The 19,532-nt window shown below is 40.5% G+C and overlaps 1 protein-coding gene across 4 annotated transcripts in view; it reads right to left on the minus strand.

Moving 5' to 3' along the window:
* PTCH1 (patched 1) overlaps positions 1 to 19,532 on the minus strand; it is a 75,451-nt gene that overhangs the window by 17,392 nt on the left and 38,527 nt on the right. For all 4 annotated transcript variants that reach the window (XR_012584915.1, XM_074569989.1, XM_074569988.1 and 1 more), the window contains 6 exons: positions 18,993 to 19,118; positions 11,904 to 12,022; positions 9,518 to 9,917; positions 8,712 to 9,021; positions 2,520 to 2,662; positions 267 to 450 (listed from right to left, as the gene is read on the minus strand). Coding sequence is in view for 3 of the 4 variants with exons in the window: in XM_074569989.1 (XP_074426090.1) it covers positions 267 to 450; positions 2,520 to 2,662; positions 8,712 to 9,021; positions 9,518 to 9,917; positions 11,904 to 12,022; positions 18,993 to 19,118 (1,282 nt within the window). In the remaining variant the exon portion in view is untranslated. The remainder of the gene's footprint in view (positions 1 to 266; positions 451 to 2,519; positions 2,663 to 8,711; positions 9,022 to 9,517; positions 9,918 to 11,903; positions 12,023 to 18,992; positions 19,119 to 19,532) is intronic.

Below are 19,532 nucleotides of genomic sequence, written 5' to 3' on the forward strand. Positions count from 1 at the left end.
GGTGACACTGAAAAGCCATGCTTACTGTAAGTTCTTAGAGCTTTAAACTGTAACAAAACTCATTTTTCAACCCGATAAAACCCTGCAGTGGTGGACATTTGCAATGGTGCACAGGTCTCTCAAGATTACAGAGTAACACAATATATTGTCCTGTTTACGCTTCTGAGCCCTGTGCAGCATCAGCCAACTATGGAGTTACTGGTTCTTGAAGGAAGGAGTGGGGCGCTTATATAAACTGTAAGGCATTAAGATGAAACGCTACTTACTTCTCAGCCTTGTTTCTGGCATATAGTCTGCTTTGTCATGGACCCACTCTGGGCGGTGAGGCCGGATGTTGGCTTGTGAGGCAGCATAGGCCACAGGGTCATTGCTAACCCAGGCTGTCAGGTAGATGTAGAAAGCATTTGGGTTAATGATTCCATCCGCATCCACCAGACGCTGTTTAGTCAACTGCAAAATGGAAAAAATCAGAAGCCTTTCAGAGTTGAGTTTTGCTCTCGGGGCTCTAGCTGCAAACCTTTCAACAAATGGCCTGGAGATGCAACACACATATATATAGGAGGGGAAAAGGAGAAAAGTATGAAGCTTCACCTGAAGTGACTTATCAGTAAACTATTGTTTGACAATGAAAAAAAATCTAAAAAAATACAGTGACAGTAGAAAGTGGTTATTTATAAATTAATACTCATATAATATTCACAATAACCACTAAATCAGCAGACGGTTCCAGAATAGACTGAACCAATTAAATTCAAATTCTGAAAGCCTGCAGCCAAGAGTGAAAAACAACCAAGTTGGAGAAACATATTTAAAGACAGGGAAGGAAAACCTGGCAAGAGTCCCTATACACGTCTGTGTGCAGTTAACCTCTGTTGTTAACACTGAAGGAAATGCCACCCAGTAAATGGAGGAGAGCTATAAAAATAAAACAACATCTGTATAAATTTTGCTAACACTTGCCTCCTATGACCTATGTATTCAGAAAATGCCCAGCGTCAAGAAAGCAGATGAGTGCCCTGTGTTATTTGGGTCACTGTGGGCAAACGCATCTGTGGGGTAAACAGCAGTGGTACACTCCTAGGGTTCTGTAGCCAAATCCTGCACAGCTAGAGCTCTCACAGAGGACTCTGTGGGTGAAAAGTATTACTGGGGTTTTTTGTTTTGTTTATTTAAAATTCTGGCTCGGCTCCAGTTTCAGGTCTTTTTAATGAAATGAAAAACAACAGTGACAGCAGTTTTAAAAAAAAAAGCTGGATTCCAAGGATCTGGATTCAATTAGTCCACAGGATATGCAACAACTGTATGTCTTCAAGCTGTCTCTGGAACTGCACAGTACAGCGCTCAGCCCCTGTGGGTGCACCACACTTTTCTCCCTCCCAGGCACAGGAAATTATATCAGCAGCTGCAGCCCAATCACATTTGTTCCACAGCGTACCTGGTACACTCTGCTAAACAAAATCTCACTGAAGGTTTTCTCTTCAACTCCCTTTCTTTGCTTAATTCATAGCTGAAGCTTCATTCAGACCTGACAGCATGTTGCATGTTGCTATACAGCAGTGTGTTTTACACACCATAGTAACTTTGAACAATGTACTCCGTAAATCTGTCACCTTTAATGCCAGGAAAAAAAGAAAGACAATAAGCAGATCTGCCAAGAAGCTCATTAGAAAGACTATTTTTCTGCCTGAAAGCACAGCGACTCAATGATGGCTTTAGGAGAAGTTAGGTTATTGCCGAATTTCTTCTTAAGAGGCTTGATACCTAATTTTAGTATAAGGAGTCAAACCTAATGTGTTTTCACCTGCCAATGGCTACAGCAAATGGGAGTAATATGCTGTGACAACCTTGCAAGAGAACCTCAGACATACTTTATTTAAGCAGCTCAAACAACTGCCACTCTTAGTCCTATAACAGTATATCTGTATTTAGTGATGATGGTGCAAAAATATGATACAGCATGTAACGATTTCAGTCTCTTTCCACTATAATTCATCAACATATTTTTTAAAACATTATGTTCTGCATGAATTGGTAGGAACTAACCAAATAATTGCAAATGCTAGATCCAAAGCCACAGCAGAAGGCTGAGCAAAGGTCAAGCCTATAAGGCAATCTGATTCAAATCAGCAACAATGCCACTTTGGACAGCAAGGCTAACGTTGGCTCTGCCTGGCATGGACCAGAATCCATCCATCTACCTATGGATGCAGCAAAGCATTTTTTACACCATTTTCAGTGGAAACCAAATGTGCCGGACACTGGAGCAGTACCGAACATACGCCAACCAGTAATAATCAAGGGCAGGCATTCCCAGTATTGATTTCGAACACTTCACAACACAGGCCAGTCTGCAACTAACAAGTGGCTTCTGCAAAGTCAGTGAGGCCGTGCAGTAAGGTATAACTCAGGCATTCAATTCATCAAGATGAAAAAAGACTACGACATGCTCTTTGCATTTTCTCCCATTCCTGATGACTTGTGCATTCCTGTATAAACCAGTATGGACTCTGACACAGTACCTGGCTGATGTCAATGGGCTTTGCTCGGTTGCCTGTTTGTACCAAGAGTTTGTAAGCCAAAACAGCGTCATCAGATCCATTTTTATAATTGTTGTAAGTGATCTTCCCAGTTTCCCAGTCGCTGTCAAATGCATCCTGAAGTCCTGAAGCGTTAAGGAAGGCAAGGGGAAGACAGAACAAGCAGGTAAGCAATCACTCTTAGAAACAAATTTCAGTAGGAAGAAAGAATAATGACTCTTTTTCATAGCTGAATCAGAAAGAAAATCATCCACCTGCTGCCTGTAAATTTGAGGGTTCTCATTTACTGTCAGTGTGTGGGAAGGTAAAAGTACCGGTTGCATGTCCAGGATTTTACCCAAAGAAATGCAGGGGAAGCAAGAAAGTGCAAAGGAAAAGCCTCAAAAGAAGCCTCCCATGTTGTGCAGACCAGCAAAGCTGAGCTAGCAATCTGCAGGTGCAATGTGCACTGGTGTAAACCGTCTTCCCCTTAAGGCAAAGAGGAGATATTGGATGGGATTAGGACCCTCTAGACCAGCTTTCTCAGAGCTTTTGAGAGCAACCTAGCACTCTACTTGGAGAAGTACATGAGGAAGAGTTAAGCTTGTCTAGAATGTCTAAACTTGTCTAGAAAAGCACTTCTCCTTGTGAACCAGAATTCCAGAATCATCACACTTGAAACTCCATAAGCATATTTTCATTTTTCACCTCTTTTATACACATCCTCCTCGAAACAAAGGTGAAGTCTTCTCGCCCTGACCTGGATGTTGCCAGAACAGAAAAGGGCTGAGTTCAGCCCTGATCCAACTTCACCACCTACTGCGGACTTAAAACCAGAAGAGGCATTTAGTCTGTTATCTAGAAGGGAAATACTTCCATACTTCTCTCTGCCTCACCAAAACCTGCCAAGTGCACCGAGCCACAGAGGAGGAGACACACCACTCTCATTAACTGCTTTAGGCTACTGCAGAGCACTGAGGCAATGGCTTCTACGATATAAGCAGAAATTCCACTACAAGAGGAAAAAAAACCACACTCAAAACTTTCAACTTCAAACAGCAACTCAGCTGCTCCTTGAGCACAGCGTGAGTGAACACGATTTTGTCAATTTGTTCCATCTGTTCAACTTGTGCAGCTAATACAAGTCGTGGGATCTGCTGCCAGCACATGTAAAGATCACAGCCAACACCTATTCACTCTCAACTGTTATTTTCCTCCTTGCCACCCTTCAAGGGGGAGGGAATACCTCACAGCACAAATTTGGATCAGATTTAGTACAGGAAGCCACAGCCCAGTATAAGGAGGCTCTGTGCAAGCAGATGACAAACCACATGTCCAGGGAAGGGAAGGAAAAGGCTGGGGGAGTGGTGGTGGAGGAAATCGCCAACCCACCTCGCAGCTGTGCTGAAGAGCTGTAATGAAAACTGTCATTACGGATCAGATAGGTTAGCTACAGCTGTACAGAGATAAGAGCACTGAAGAGAAAAAAGCACCCAGCTAACACCGTCTCCAGGCTGGAGTACCCGCTCCCATCTACAAACTCATCCCCTCTCCCTTAGAAAACTGCCTCCCACGTTGTCCTGCCAAGTCGTACCCACTCATAAGCCAACAGGCTGAGAAACAAGTTATGAAAGAAACCTGCCATTATCTCCTCACGCAGCACTCCAGCACCTGCCCAGGAGGAGGACAGTTTGCCCTCAGGTTTTCTGGCATCACCAAAGGACTTTAAGGCCCCCCTTTGAAAAAACGTTGTTTGCTGGTGCTCTGGGAGAGGGGAAATCATTGCTTAGGACATGCAAAAATACCAATCCATCTCTCCTCTGCCAAGTTCAACTCCATGTGAGTCTTTCAGAAGGTGGCCAAGTGACACCATTTGTGCTATCGTACAAGCCAAGTGAAAGACAACTTTGGGAGGTTAAGAGGAGGCTGTCAAAAAAGTACATGGGAAAGACGACGACCACCAAAGAACAGCTTAATTTACAGTAAAAACGGCTCCTTTCAGCAGGAGGAGCACAGAAATTGCTGTGATAGACAGCATGTTGGGGCACAGCTTCCAGACTAACATCCAGCCCCTGTCAGGGGCTCCACAGACACACAATAACAAATACACCCATTGGCACGTGACATTACCAATTTGTGTTTGTAAGGTAGGTCAAAAAAGGGCATGTACATTTAACATTACTTCAGCGGGTGAAAACTCGGCTCTCACATCTGTTCTCACAAGTCTGCTCATCCCTCAAACCCTGCTCCCTTTTATTGCTTTACTCCTCAGCTCACTTAGCGCTTTACACTCTGGGTTATTTTATTACTGACCTTGCGGAAACTGAAAGTCTGCAGAAAGAATACCAAGAAATCACTATCAGTTGCACTTAATTTCTAAAGAATTTCAAAATTTCAATAATTAAAATTTCCCATAACATTTTGAAAATAATAGCAAAGTTGCTGCTTTCAAAGTACCTCCATTATAAACCGTTCATAACAATGATTTTAAAAGACATTTAATCTTTTATAAATGGAATTAATGAAATGTTTCTAGTCAGAAAGATAAAAATAACTTGTTGACCCCTTTCTGCAGAAAAGTTATAAAAATTAAGGGAATTTAAAAAAATCTTATATATGGGATTTTTTCATATCAGCAGTCACCTTTGCTTAATGCTTCAGAAGAAAATTAAATCCTCCAAAACTATGTGGGTTGTAGGAATGGAGGTGAAGAAGGAATTCCTACTGAATAATGTGGACAGCTGACACCATGGAACACCAGATAAGATTACCCTTTGCAAAAAAAAGCCTAATGACAAACCATCAGGGAATTCAAGCTACCTCATTTACATTCAGTCACCTACAAAAATAATGTTAACATTTCCAGTTTAAAGTAATGATTAGTGTTAACTCTTCTGCTGCGTTTTCAGTAACAGAAAATATGCTAATATGGTATGACACCAGAAAGCAAAATACAAGGGAACCTCTGAAAAAAGAAATGCATTAGGCTGAAGACTAGTAAACAAGGAGAAATGTACGGCTAAGACCAAGGACGCCTTCTTGATAAAAAATGCTTTTGTTCAGGTGCTGTTGCTTCCCTCATTCTGCTGGACAAATGTGTGCATGTCAGAAGGCCATCTTGAGCCATTAATCTCTAGCACTGATTTCCCAGTCAAGTTGGCAGGAATTAGCCATGAAGTTCAAAGTTGTGCATACTTTGATTATCCTGCTCCTCCAGCATGTAAAAATGCACCAGTAGAACTGTTCTCACCTCACAGAGGGTCCTCCCGGAACCCAGCCAAAAACTGTAGCTTGGTTCCAAACTGTTTACACCTTCCCTCCCCTTTACCCCCTCAGCATCAGCTCCGGTTGGTAGCAACCAGATGTTGTTCTGCCTATTAGTGTCTACACCTTGAGATAATTCCCTAACTATAACAAGTATGGTAGCTTTTAGTATAACAATTTAGTTAGCCCCTACTACATTAATGCCCTGTACCATTTTAAAACATGACTTCTTTCTATTGATACATCTCAATATTCTTCCTATTTCCATCTTTGTGAATGCAGTATGATGCTCTGTGAAGACAGCCCTCTGTCTTTACAAAGCAGCTGGTTTGTATTAATTGTGCCTCTCTTGGGGAAGGTGGGGAGGAGGGGTGAGGACACAGACATGAATGCTAATTAGTAATCATTATGATTAATTCTAAAGCTGTGGGTGATCAAGGGGCCAAGCAATGTGTTTTCTGTCACACGGCTGGCATGTCCACTTGAACCACCACTGCAAGTCACTGCTTCCTGGAGTCTCCCTGACTGTTCCTGCATAACATTTTAGCTCCACACCCCTGTTGGTATGTCCAGGGTACCAGCAATACTCACAGCTCCTCTAGTGGAAGAAAAGCAGAGAACAATGAAGAAGGACAGTCAGGCTAATGTTGGCTGGAAGAGGAAAGGTAACTATAGAATCATAGAATGGTTCGGGTTGGAAGGGACCTTAAAGATCACCTAGTTCCAACCCCCTGCCATGGGCAGGGACACCTCCTACTAGACCAGGCTGCTCAAAGCCCCATCCAGCCTGGCCTTGCACACTTCCAGGGATGGGGCATCCACAGCTTCTCTGGGCAACCTGTTCCAGTGCCTCACCACCCTCACAGTAAAGAATTTCTTCCTAATACCCGATCTAAATCTACCCTCTTTCAGTTTGAGGCTGTTACTCTGTGTCCTGTCATCTCACTCCCTGATAGAGTCCCTCCCCATCTTTCCTGTAGGCCCCCTTCAGGTACTGGAAGGCTGCTCTAAGGTCTCCCTGGAGCCTTCTCTTCTCCAGGCTGAACAACCCCAACTCTCTCAGCCTGTCCTCATAGCAGAGGTGCTCCAGCCCTCTGATCATCTTCATGGCCCTCTGCTGAACTATGGGCAAGAAGGAGAGAACAGGAACACCGCTGACAGAAGAGCAGATCTGGAAAGGTCACCTATGAGCACAGACATACAGCACGGAGAAGGAGATGTGCGGGCCCTTGGCACTGAGCCAGGGGCACACCAACAGTCCTTAGCAGAAGGAGGTGATGACAAAGACGACAGAGGCATCCAAAGTGCAAGAAGTGTAGAAGTCTGGGAAAGTATGTGGTGGGCCTTAGAGAAGGGCAGTGGGAATGCGGGTACTGCTGGGAGCAACAGCAAGTGGGGTAGCCTCCAGCGTTTCACTCTGGCAAGCCAGCAAGGGAGTAGATCCAAGGCCACCTCTTCCCGACTTTATCATTGGCAGTCTGTGCTGAGAACAAGATCCCAGATTTACGTCTCCCTCACAGGTTTTGGGGGGTGGGGGAGGCAGGAAGGTGGAAGGGGGAACACCAGACACGTTTTTTCCTACTGTTTTGGAACAAGAACAAAAAATACCCACAAAAGAAATAAAATAAACAGCAGAGGTACAAGAGAATTTGGAAAAGAATGTAGAAAGATGCCTGCTTAGAAATCTAGAAAGTACAGTAAGGTTCCAATCCACCAAAACATCTAAGCTATGCTGAATTTTCTCCCTGCCAGTAATACCTCCCCTTACAGCTCAATATGCTTATGTGAGCACAATATTTTAAGTAAAACTTCCAGTAAGTAGACTGTAATGAATGGATCCAATATATTTAAAACCTATTAAAAAACCCAAAGCTAACAGCTGAAATACTGCTTTGCATGATTTATCAGTGCATTAAACACACAGGAAACTTGATCATTTTGTTTAGATGCATCACTCAGATGCATTCGCTTTCCTAATACTGCCTGATAGAGTCTCAGAAGGAATACCCCAAATACTAACAGTTACCTACATGTTCTCTAAGAATCACTGGCAACACTGGTCATCTGTAAACAGTTAAGGTTAAAATTTACAGTCTCACTAGGTCAGCACAACTTATTTTTCTGTTGGTAAAAGCTTCCTGGAGATTCTCCCAACAGAAAGACAGAGGTAGGGCAGAAGTACTCTTGGGCAGAACTTGCTGAGATGTTAACAGTACTATTTATTTTAAATAAAAAGCAGTTATTTGTCTCAACATGTGTAATTATAGTATCTTTAATATCTTTAATAAGCTTACTTTGATATAATTATCATCATAGCACTTGAAAGGCCATGCCTTCTCTTGTCTTCCTCTGCCCCATTGCAATTAACCACAGAAAAAGCAGCACCATAGAAAGAGTGAGGATACTTGACTGGAAATCTAGAACGCATAGTAAGTTCCCAGTCCAATAAAACACATAAGCCACACTGAATTTTCTTCATGCCAGCAGTCCCAGCTGAAGCCAACAGGATCGCTCATGTGCTGAAAGTTAAGTCTGTGCCAAAATACATTGCTGGATGGGGACTTTTCATTTACTGTGCTCAAACACTCATCAAACATTTATTTTCCCAAGACAGCGGGCCATATTTGGCTATTAATTATAAAGCAGAACTCTTCATTAGCTGTTTAGAAATGAATGGCCTGAGATGGCCTCTCATAGATACAATCTCTTAAAGCTTCACAACTGTCTTACTGGGGAGTAAACTTAGCTACAAAGAATTTAAGTGACCTGCTGGAGAAACAGCAAGTCAACGTGCAAGTTCAGATCAGCACCTGGGCGTTTGCCCTCCTGCTTGCGGTCTTTTAACTGTGTGACTGTATTCAAAGAGGGGAGCATTACTAGCAAGTGGTTACTACTGTACAGTCAAGAAAAGTTCATGCAACTCTCTCTTACCTTGCAGCCAGTCTCGAAAATAGTGCAACCACATTTTGGGAAGCTGCCTGTCCTCTTCCAACAAAACGTATGTCACATTGCTGAAACTTCTGTGAAGTTCATAAAGTAAGTGCTGGACGTTTGGATAGTCTGCTTTCTGTGTCACAATATACATGTTGTAGAACGAAAAGTACTTGAACTGTGCGGCAATAAAGTCATATTCCCGTGTCTCCCGTGGCACAATGTCTGTGAGATCCAGTCCATCTCTCACCCGGGTAGTTCCATAAAGGCTGAGCCCAAGTAAACCCAGAAAAAGAAAAATAACCACAATCTGCAACAGAAAATGGAAATGCATTTTGTTTTAGGTTTCTAAAGGAAACTAACAATTCATAATGGCACACTAGAAAGCCGGGTTCAAAATTAACACCCGTCAGTCTACTTTAACGCCTTTATTCTTTTTTTTTTTCATACACATGTACACTACAAGGCTAAGGTAATTTGTGCTTTAATGAAGGGTCTCTGCATCACGCATGAGAAATTTATATCATAACAAAGTTTAAAAGTGGCTTTAGTTTCACTATTCACAAGCTTATGCTACTGAAAGTCAACAAAGCCCTCACCCGTAACTTGTATTTGAAACGTATGTCTCTACAGCACACACAAGATAAAACTTTTGAAGTATGAAATTAGCTGTAAAATTATTAAGAATTGTTATTCCAAAAGAATTCTATTTATTCCTTATATTTAATACCACTGCCAGGATAATTTTACTACTGGGTGAGGCAGAAGTCTATTTTTGAGAAACAGCTAAATAGTTCCCTGATTACCTTAGCTTTTGGTTTTAGGAGGAATGGAGCATAATGCTTTTCTGCAAAAGATGAGAGTGTCCACTTCGTACAGGGTGGCTCAAGGCAATGCATACTGGAGTCTGAGAATTGGGAAAGCAAATCCCTCGTCGAGCTTGTGCTTTCTGGACTCTGGCAGCTAAGATTATCTTGCGTCACGGTCACTGGCTGCACAGATATTTCTGAGCGAGGCTCTGCTGTGGTGTAGTACACCTGCGTATGGGGATCGTATTCTGTGCGCAACTGCACTGTAGACTGCATTGTAATCTGAGTTTCATGTGCAAAACTGTGACTGCTGTATGGGGGTGGAGGACTGTAGCAGGTATTGTCATTTTCCGCATATGCTTGAGGCTCAATCTGAATCACTCTGGTGACACACGGACTGTAAGTGAAGAGAAGAGAAAAACATCTGTTTGCGTTTAGATACATCTTTATTTTATTCAGACTAGATAGGGTAACCTGGTTCCATCTGAGACTGCTCCTGCTTCTATTAGATGGTCTATATGAATTTAAAGTGTAGTGCTTTGATGCAAATTTTGTTCTGTACCTTTAGGAAATGTTTCTCTGACATGGTTCAAAGTGTGCATCTCTGAGAGTATGTGTATACTTCCTGTGCTTAGGAAAGAAGGAACCAGAATCTATCTGAAGACACTGACATCTACCCACACCACTCTATTAATTACACATGCTGATCAGGTCAATACTCAGGTAGTTGCACGCAGTCTGAATGCACAATATGTGTATGAGTTTGCATTTACGTGCCCATGCTGATAATTAAGCTATTTAGATCAAAATGTAAACACATGACATACTGAGTTCTTCCGTTTAGAACTATTAAAATAACTGTTAAATAATACTTGGGCCTTCTGGATAAGATCTCAGACTTTTGGGAGGCAGGTTGAAACCACTTGCCATACACTGACCGATTGTTTTAAGAATTAAGTAAACATACATAAGTATTAATTCCTAGGAAGGATGAGGAACACAAAGAGACAAAATTACAGAAGTAATTGAAGCCTTCCCTCTATTTTAGTCTACGTGAGACCCTAATAAATACCTCGTTTATAAAAAAAAAAAATTATCAGAGACAAACCTCTTCCTGTAAATAAGAAATGACAAAATGATGATAGAAAACAGTGGAAGAGATTTTTCACCAAGAGGACAAATCCTACAAAACCAAGAGGAATTCAGAACATTGCCTACCTAAACAAAGCAAGTTCTCATTAAGTGCATTTCCTCATATGTAAATGGGCCCAAATTCTGATACACATTCGGTGCTACTTGAGATAGGGGAATAAATATAAGGTCTGATTGCCCTGTATTTCTCAGAATCAGGGCTCCAACATTCAAGTGCATTAGGCCATCTACTGAAATTACAACTGAATCAGAAATAGAAAGCAGGAGTCCTGGCTTGGGATCAACTCCCTGTTCTAACCACTCCCTCAAAAACAAATTTAGGAAAGTGCTTTCTCTCTTTGACGTTAAAATTAAAATGTCAAATTATGTCAGCTGCTAGGTGGGTGTAAAAGGCTAAGATGACACAAGGTGGATTCTCCACATCCTTGTTATGACAGTAAGAGTATATGTGTAGAAACGCAGCTGATCCTCTTCATTGCAAGCAAAAGCAAAAAGTAAGGTAAGAAAACATGCTTAATTTCTAAGCAGTGGCTCCACTGATGACAGTAGACTCCTCCTACCCACACTCTACGCTAAGCGCTGGCCGTGTATCAGGTAAAACTTTGGGTATACACTCTTTAGAATGGCAGTATTACCACTCTAAATTACTATCGCAGCCATAACAGAAACTTTATCAAGCATTATCCTGTAATGGTATTGATCATCCTGCATTCCTTGTAGTCCTATAAAAAACTCAGATAAGGGGATGTCATTTCACAGTTTATACATTATGTTTATGTATTTAAGTTTAAAGGCATAAAAAGCATAAATAAACAGCATATAGTGGCTAACTGTAAGGAAGGCTTCTCAGGCCCCTGAGTTATGTACAGTCTTCCAAGATTACACAATACTAGGTAGCACTGGACACCTTGCAGTACACCACAGCATTCTAAAAAATACTTGAAGACACTCCTAAAGCATGGACCTTTTTACTTGCTTTCAAAAAGTTGTCCTTCAACAGTCAAAATGAACATACATATGAATGAAGGGGGTGTGTGTATTTTAACTTTTCCCCTCAGTCAGGTAAAAACAAAGGTAGCAAATGTAAGCCAATCACTAGCAAGGAAATCACAACAATAACATACTGACCGTGCTACAATGAAGAACTCCCACTCCTCACAAGGAATGGTAGCACTGATTGCTGACCACAAAAAGGATCCACCTCATACATCAATCTATCACACATTCTCACCTTGTAAAACAGCAGAATATATCCAGTCTCCTGTCTTCCCGACGATAAAGGTCCATGCTCAGGATGGCAGGAAAAATCAGCAGAACCATAGCAAAGTTGAATACCACCACAACCGCTGCCTAGCAGAGATCAATCATAGGAGAAGCGATGCCGTTACTAAGCTTCATGTAGAGCATCAGCTTTACAAAGCATACAACTTCCTTTCATTTCTCATCCGCTCACCCATTTATCATGTCAGCCTGACAGATGCTTTCAAGCTTTTCCCTGAGGAAACTGGGAGATATATTTTTACATTCCCATTTGATTATGGTAGGCCTATTGTAGTTAATTAATTTCTTTTAATAATAACCTTCATATTATTTTAATGCACATCTGTGCTTGAAGACGTGGTAATGATTTTTTAAGTCGAAAAACAGAGTCAACAAATCATACTTTTGCATGAGATTCTGCCATATTTAGAGTCTCACAGTAAAAAAAGATGGAAGCAAAAGCAAACCTGGAACTAGAACTGAAGTTCTCACATTTAAGGGATCTGAAGTAATTTAAACCGCACAATAACATTAAAGCACACTACTAAATCAGAAATTAAATAAAGGTTTAAGTAAATTTTAATGAAACTGATCTATTTAGTAAAATATTATGCACTTGACGTACTTAAAAGTCTAGCCAAAACGAGCAACATTTTTGGTTTATCACAAATTATTTTTAAAGGAGAATCAAAATTAATCCCATACCACGCAGTAAATCTATATATTAATATGCTTGTGTTTAACAGGACTTGATTAATGAGCCAGTCTACCAAAACGAGTCTTAAATTGGAACAAGAATACATCTTAAATTGGAACAAGAATACTTGGTTTAATTTGTAAAGCGAGCATTACGTAATGAAAAAAAACCAACCTCCCCGCCCACCCCCTTTCAAATCATACTTCAAAACCTTTCCCACACAGAGATTCCCAGAGAATCTCCATAAAACATATGGGGTGCAGCATCTATCATTATTATTAATAGCATTTATTTGTAATGCAGAATTGTTAGGAGCACTAGTCATCACAAAGGGAAAGCCTGGGCACAGATGGGACTGGAAGACGGTTGTAAGAGTAGGAGAAATACTGTGAAAAAAAATGGTTGAGCCATCAACAGGTGAAAAAAAACCTTGAAATCCTCATATTTTACCCATTAGATAAGCAGTAGCCATCTCAATAGTAGCCCAGTTTCATGTTAAGGAAATCATATAAACTACCAAGTGCCTCCACCTGTAACTTCTACAGTAATGACCGCTTGGGTTAAAACAATCATAAAAAAGAACAAAAGCTGAGCTACAAAAATGAAGTTGCTGATCTGATATAAACAGGCCCTCGTTTCTCCAAAATAAACGAATGGCAACTGTTGGTGTTAAAACATCAGGCCTCAAAACTGGCAGCTCAAAAGATGTGATATCCAAAATCCATGTTTTAAAAATTCTTTATTTAGATATCAAATAAATAATACAAACTGCCTAAATAATGTATTTTTTATTTTTATGTCTCTTTAGCTGTAAAAATCGAAGCACTAACACACTGAATGATTTTTAGGGTTTTGAAGCTGTCAAAGTGTAATAAAAAAATAGATATTGTTTTTACTTTTCCGAGAATGACAGAATCAACTAGTTACATAAATACCTTCTAGTCATTTCAATCATAAATATATTGTATACAAATGGGTTTTTTTATTGGTGTTTCTCTTTTGTTGCCTCCAGCCTGCTTGAATTAGGATTTTGGTCCTGCTAGTCATCTGCAGACTTAACTACTGAAACAGCATTTACCTAGTACTTAAAGCCAAATTAGTATTTAGCCATCTTTGAGAGAAAAGGTCCAATGGCTATTTAATGATTTATAAATATCCACACAGAAGGGTATGTAAGGTCATAGCCAAGACTTTAAAATTAAGTGATTTCCTTTTGATCTTCTCTAGAATTAATTGAATCTGTCAGAAAAACAAATGGCTGCTGTTGCCGGCAAGGTGTTTGTTGGACCTAGTTCATACAACTGCTTTCTTTATTGCTGCTAAACCAGAGAAGGTTGAATCACCCATAGAACATGAATAATTAGTTGTGTCTAACCAAGATCTTCTATCAAGGATCAGCTAAGATTTATTGAGATTTGGAACAAACAGCTGAGGTCTGACTCAGTAATTCTTACTCTTCACAGCACTGCTGAAAAACTAACAGAAGTCCTCTGTTCCTGCTCCATAAACTGCAAATGCTTCATGCCTTATCAGTTCCCTTTGTAGACCCCAATATCCTTGAAACTCAAATGCCACTAAACGTGAGGACTAATACTTTGAAGTGTATGGTAGAGATGCCATTAAAGTAAGTTGTATTCACATTTGACTACTTAAGAAGCTTCAACACCAATCCAACAACACACCATAAATCTGCCTATTAATATGGCATCTCTTTTTAGTACTAGACTTTCCCTTGCTCCATCCCAGTGCTGATGTACTAACCCTGCAAGTAAAATATTTTTAAACAATCTTCTCTGTTCTGATTTGTATAACACCACACTTCCTATATATTGCACACTGTCTCTCCCTTACCCACCTCCCCAGCATTTCATGGATGTAACAGTTCTCAGTTTTTGCAATTGAATACAGAAAATATTCTTCTTATATCAATTCTAATTTGTTGTCCCATCAAAAAACACCCTGCAACTTGATAAGGAGAGGGAAGGAAGCACTGTGGAGGGCCGACTCAATCTCTGACCTGATGCATCAGGCACCGCTTCCCCTCCCAATACCATTTAGACATCTGGTGCCCAGGACTGGGAACGTATAAGAAATACGATCATGGCAATACCTGTATCAATTACATTGATTGGAAAAGCACCAACAAAAAACTGTGGTAGCAGATCTTCCAGGGTACAGGAAATCTGTTAGCAGCACCAAAGCTGAAAGCATGCTTAGGATTTTTGGGGACAGGGCATCTTCTCTCACCCCTTCACAGACAAACTGTCAAATGGGAGAGGAAAGGGCTTCAGACCTTTTCCTTGAGAAATCAACAAAGGTAAGTAAGATTAGTCCTAGAAGGGAGAAAAATGGGGCCTACTCAAGGGTGTAAAATGAAGGCATTCAGTGAAATAAGATCAGAGAGTATCAAAAAAATTCCATTAATCAAAAAAAAATGTTGATCACTTCCTGAGAAACATGCTCTGCTTTTTGCATCTTTTCATAATGCACAGCCTAAAAATATTATTGCTGCTGCAACTGTTAGCGGAGACAGAAGAATGGCAGTCTGTGCTGGAGGCAGCGAGGGAGACGGGAGCCAGGCTGGTAGGCTGGGGCCCCACTGAAGGTATGTGCTGCTCTGTGCCATTCCTGGCAGCCCACCCAAGGAGAACGGGTGTGCTGCATAGCCAGAGGTGATGAACAGACGAGGAGGTCTGTCAGGGAAACTTCCACCCTGCTACTGCTGCCTATCTCCAACTCCCTCCTGACAGCCTACAGACTTGGATCCCCCCACCGCACCCCCCTACCCCCCGCCCCTTTTCCCTTAGGCTTTAATTTTGCTTGTTAAATTCTCCTGTCAGGAGCAGGGAAAGGTAAATGACGTGGGTAACAGGAGGGGGACAAACCACTTCAGCAGAGTAAGGTAGTCGAATGAGCTTAAAAACTTATGTTCTTTCTCTCCACAAACCCACCACCACCACCTGGTAATGCACTTTTACATTTAAGAAAAAAACTTGTCATTCTTACGGTGAGGGAAAAAGTTACTGCTGAGACTTATTGGGAAAAGGTCCACCCCTGCTCATTAGTGAATCCACACCACTCTTCTGCTGCTAGGGGAGGAAGTTTCTGGTGTAAGCGTGAAGAGTTAGATGAATTTTTGCGCAGCTGTACGTTCTCTTTCCTGCTCAGAATTTACTCTGTAAAGGTGTCTGAATAGTCTCTCTGAGGAAGAATTCAGTGGAGACAAGCCCACACTCTGTATTACCTGCCTTCATTTATACTCAAAACAAAGGGCAATGTTTAAGACATTGCTACTGCAAACTTTGAAAACTTTCAGTGGATTTCGCTGATAATCTCCTCCTCCGCCACAATTTCAAGTAATTAAACACATCTGAAAACTCAGGACCTACTCTCTTCAAAGTCCTGAGCACTCCTACAGGTGATTCTTGTGACTATTTGGGACATCTTCAGCATCTCAAAGCCTTAAAACTGCTTAAATAAGGGGCTAATAAGATCAACAAATGAAAAAAATCAAAATGGTGAAAAAGCTAAACCAGTCCCTATCTCCATAACAGAATTAATTTTAAAAATCTCACTTCCAAAATGACTGATTCCCATTTTTTTAAACTCAGCAAGAGCTAACCGTAGTAAACTCCCAAGACAACATCAGACTCGGAGCGTTTTAGTTCCATAAAGTGAATTAACAACTCAGAGGTATCAATGAACTGCTTTAGCTGGCAGAACTGAACAGAAGCTGAGAAAGAAGCACGCATTGATATGCAAAAAGTTTCTAACTAAAAGTTAGGCTTGCAGATGCAGGAAACCATTTATTCTCCCTCAGCAGCTGGGTTATTTATACAGATATTTGGCCTCAAAAGTTACGGAAACTTTGACAATTATCTTGCAATGTCTTAAGAAAAGTGAATTAAGAGCAAAACAAGGTCAAGAGGAATCCTTTTTTTAAGCCCATCTGTTAAAAATTCACTATCTAGATGAGAAAAAGGCACCATCTGTGAAAAGTAAATGCAGTATTTCATTGCTTTCTAAGTCTTGCTAGGAAGCTATGAAAGACAGCAAGGAGTTCTTGTTTAAACAAGCCTGAGTAAGAGGGAGACGGAGGAAGAAGACTGTAAATAAAGAAATCCATATATAAATACAGACCACCCACCAAAATCTGACATGGTTATCTGATTCTGAATGCTGTGATTAATGTATCACCCCATTTTGACTTTACCTGGTGAAGCTAGACAAAGCAAGTAATAGATGTTCCTTTCCAACAACAAAGGATGTTATTTTAATGGTTCCTAACTTATATACCTATCAGCTACATATATTGTCTAGCATCAATAAATCCTCATCACAGGTCTCCAGCTGCCCTTCTCTGCACATTTTTACATCTCTTACATACATATAAGGGGTTACTATGTGCAAACAAAGACAAATTACAGATACGTGTGAGAAAAGATTTAGCAACTCAAATATTCATTTCTGGACACCCAAATGCTCCTACACATAGATTCCATATTAATCACTGCCTTAAAAAGGACTTTGATTGTGATGTGTTTATTCTGAATAATACCAACATGTTCATACATGAGTATGTTGAAATCTCACTGGAAACTTTTTGTTTGTCATTTTGCTATGCAGACTTCATTTTCTGAACTTTCTGTGACTCAGTCTACAGCATGGCAGCAGGCAAAAAGATGAGTCTTTAGGAAAGGTATATTTAAATTATCCTCAGATTGCAGTAACAATTACACCCAAACAGATGTTCCAGAGGCAACTTCTCATGTTCTGATGTGGAGAATGAGAACAGAGAAAGGCTGAGCAAAATTTGATCAGATAAGAGAAGAATTCATTTGGTGGCTCCCCCTCAACAGTTTAGCAGTAATTAGGAAAAAATGGCCCACCTCTGTTGAGTACTTCTTATGAAATACGTTTAGGCTGAAGTAACTTCTCTAAAGCACAGGTACTACAAAGCCTGACAAAACAAGCCTTCTCTGATTCCTGGTGGAGATCTCCAGTATCCTGTTAGCTGCTTAAGGTGCACGTTCAACGTGTGAGATTGGGCCACAGACTGAGGAGACGTAAGTAACTTCTTCCAATAGACGAAGTGTACACTTCCAAAAATATTTCACACACTGATGCTGGTCTTTGCCATAAAATAAAACAATTCACTGCCACATCACCTCTAAGAGAAGACATCTAGGTTTTGGCAGATCAGCAGAGCTAAATACGGCTAACCATTCAGGACTAAAAATCAAGTTTTACTTGCCACAGACATCTGCTAAGCAATGCAAAAAACCAATGAGGCTTTCACTTTCTCTGTCATTCACTACCAAATTGCCTATTGAGAAGGAAATGGTAAACAAATTATTAATGTTTATTGGAAACGTAACTGCAATCACAAACTGTTTACCATTTTACAGCCTAATGCAGGCATACCTAAATATCTAAAAACAGCAATAATTTCCACATGTATTAAGAAAAATTGCAGCCTTTGCTTCCTCTGCGTATCCAAGGGCTCAAGAAGAATGAAAAATGACTGGAGAACCAGGCTACAGCAGAAGAAAAAATAACTACGGAAAAAGTACAGTTTGCCTGCTCTGCATCAAGGTCAAACTGTGCTATAAATTGCTTGTGTCAGGGAAGAAACTCTCAAAGCTTTCTTCAAAGAGCCCTTGCTTTTAGAAGAAAGCTTTCTCCAGCATCCTTCCAGCATATCATACTTCTGAAGGTACATTATCACAAACAAATACAAGAGGACAGAGAAAGGGAGAGTGAGCGATACATGCATGGTTCAGCACATAAAATTCACATTTTCTCTCAATGCAGTTGGAACATAAAGTTGTTGAAGTTTTCTCCAAGTTTGCTAAAATTACATTGGGAGTAAGGCAGTACAAATTGTTACAGGAATAATTAATATGGCAAATGCATATCTGCTGCTGTCATTGCACTTTGGTTATAGTTTTTAAGAGCAGCAAATTGGACAAATGTGAATGAAACAATTAAATTCCTACTGAGGAATGTTACAGCACACACTACGGTACAGTCTACTACTCTTGACTTAAGAATGCAACTCTTTCTGGAGACTTGTTTCTGCTTAGTTGCATACATCTTGGCTTTTGGACTCAACCCAGCTGTAATGGGCCAAGGTATTCTTTCACCTGCTAACAGGATGTGAGAGACTCCAGGCATGAGAAATGGGAGGAGCAGAATCAAGGGCAGACAGCAGTTGTTATTACCCCGATCTATGGTAAACAGAGATCACACACTGGTTCAGTGAACTGCGGCAGACTTTAACACCACCACTAGCAGGTATCATCACTGGCCTCCCATGATGGGACCGTGCATAAGAGCTAACAAAATAGCATATGAACTTACTTGGAGTGAAAATGCTCGTAAAGCAGGAATAGGGATTAAGGCAGCCATAAAGAAAGCAGTGACATTGCTGATAGATGTCAGGGCTACGCTTGCTCCTGTTCGCTTCAAACATTCACCTGTTCTGTCCTGCAAAACAAATGATGTATCTTAAAAGTCAAGTGAATAAGGCGATGTCCCACAAATTAAGGGGTCATCCTGTAGATATAACACAGTAACAGTGAAAAATTATTATAGTGAATTTCTGAATACAAGTGTGCATTTGAGACTATGCGAGAATAAACAATATACTAAGTATACTGTTCAGGAGAAAAGCTGATGACACGTGAAGTGCTTGTGCTTTTTGAAGGTTGAAAGTAATATCAAAGTTGATTCTACCTTCAGAACACAAAACTAAATGGATACTAACATTATATCAAATATATCTGTACTTAAGTAGGATGTTTCTTCCACCAGCGGAGTCACTTGGTGTTCTCATTTTTCAGACAAAATAAGCATGTATTAACAGTATAGAGGCGTATCTTGAAGAAGATACAAAAAAAA

Source organism: Larus michahellis, chromosome Z, assembly GCF_964199755.1.
Source record: "Larus michahellis chromosome Z, bLarMic1.1, whole genome shotgun sequence".
Taxonomy (NCBI): Eukaryota; Metazoa; Chordata; class Aves; order Charadriiformes; family Laridae; genus Larus; species Larus michahellis.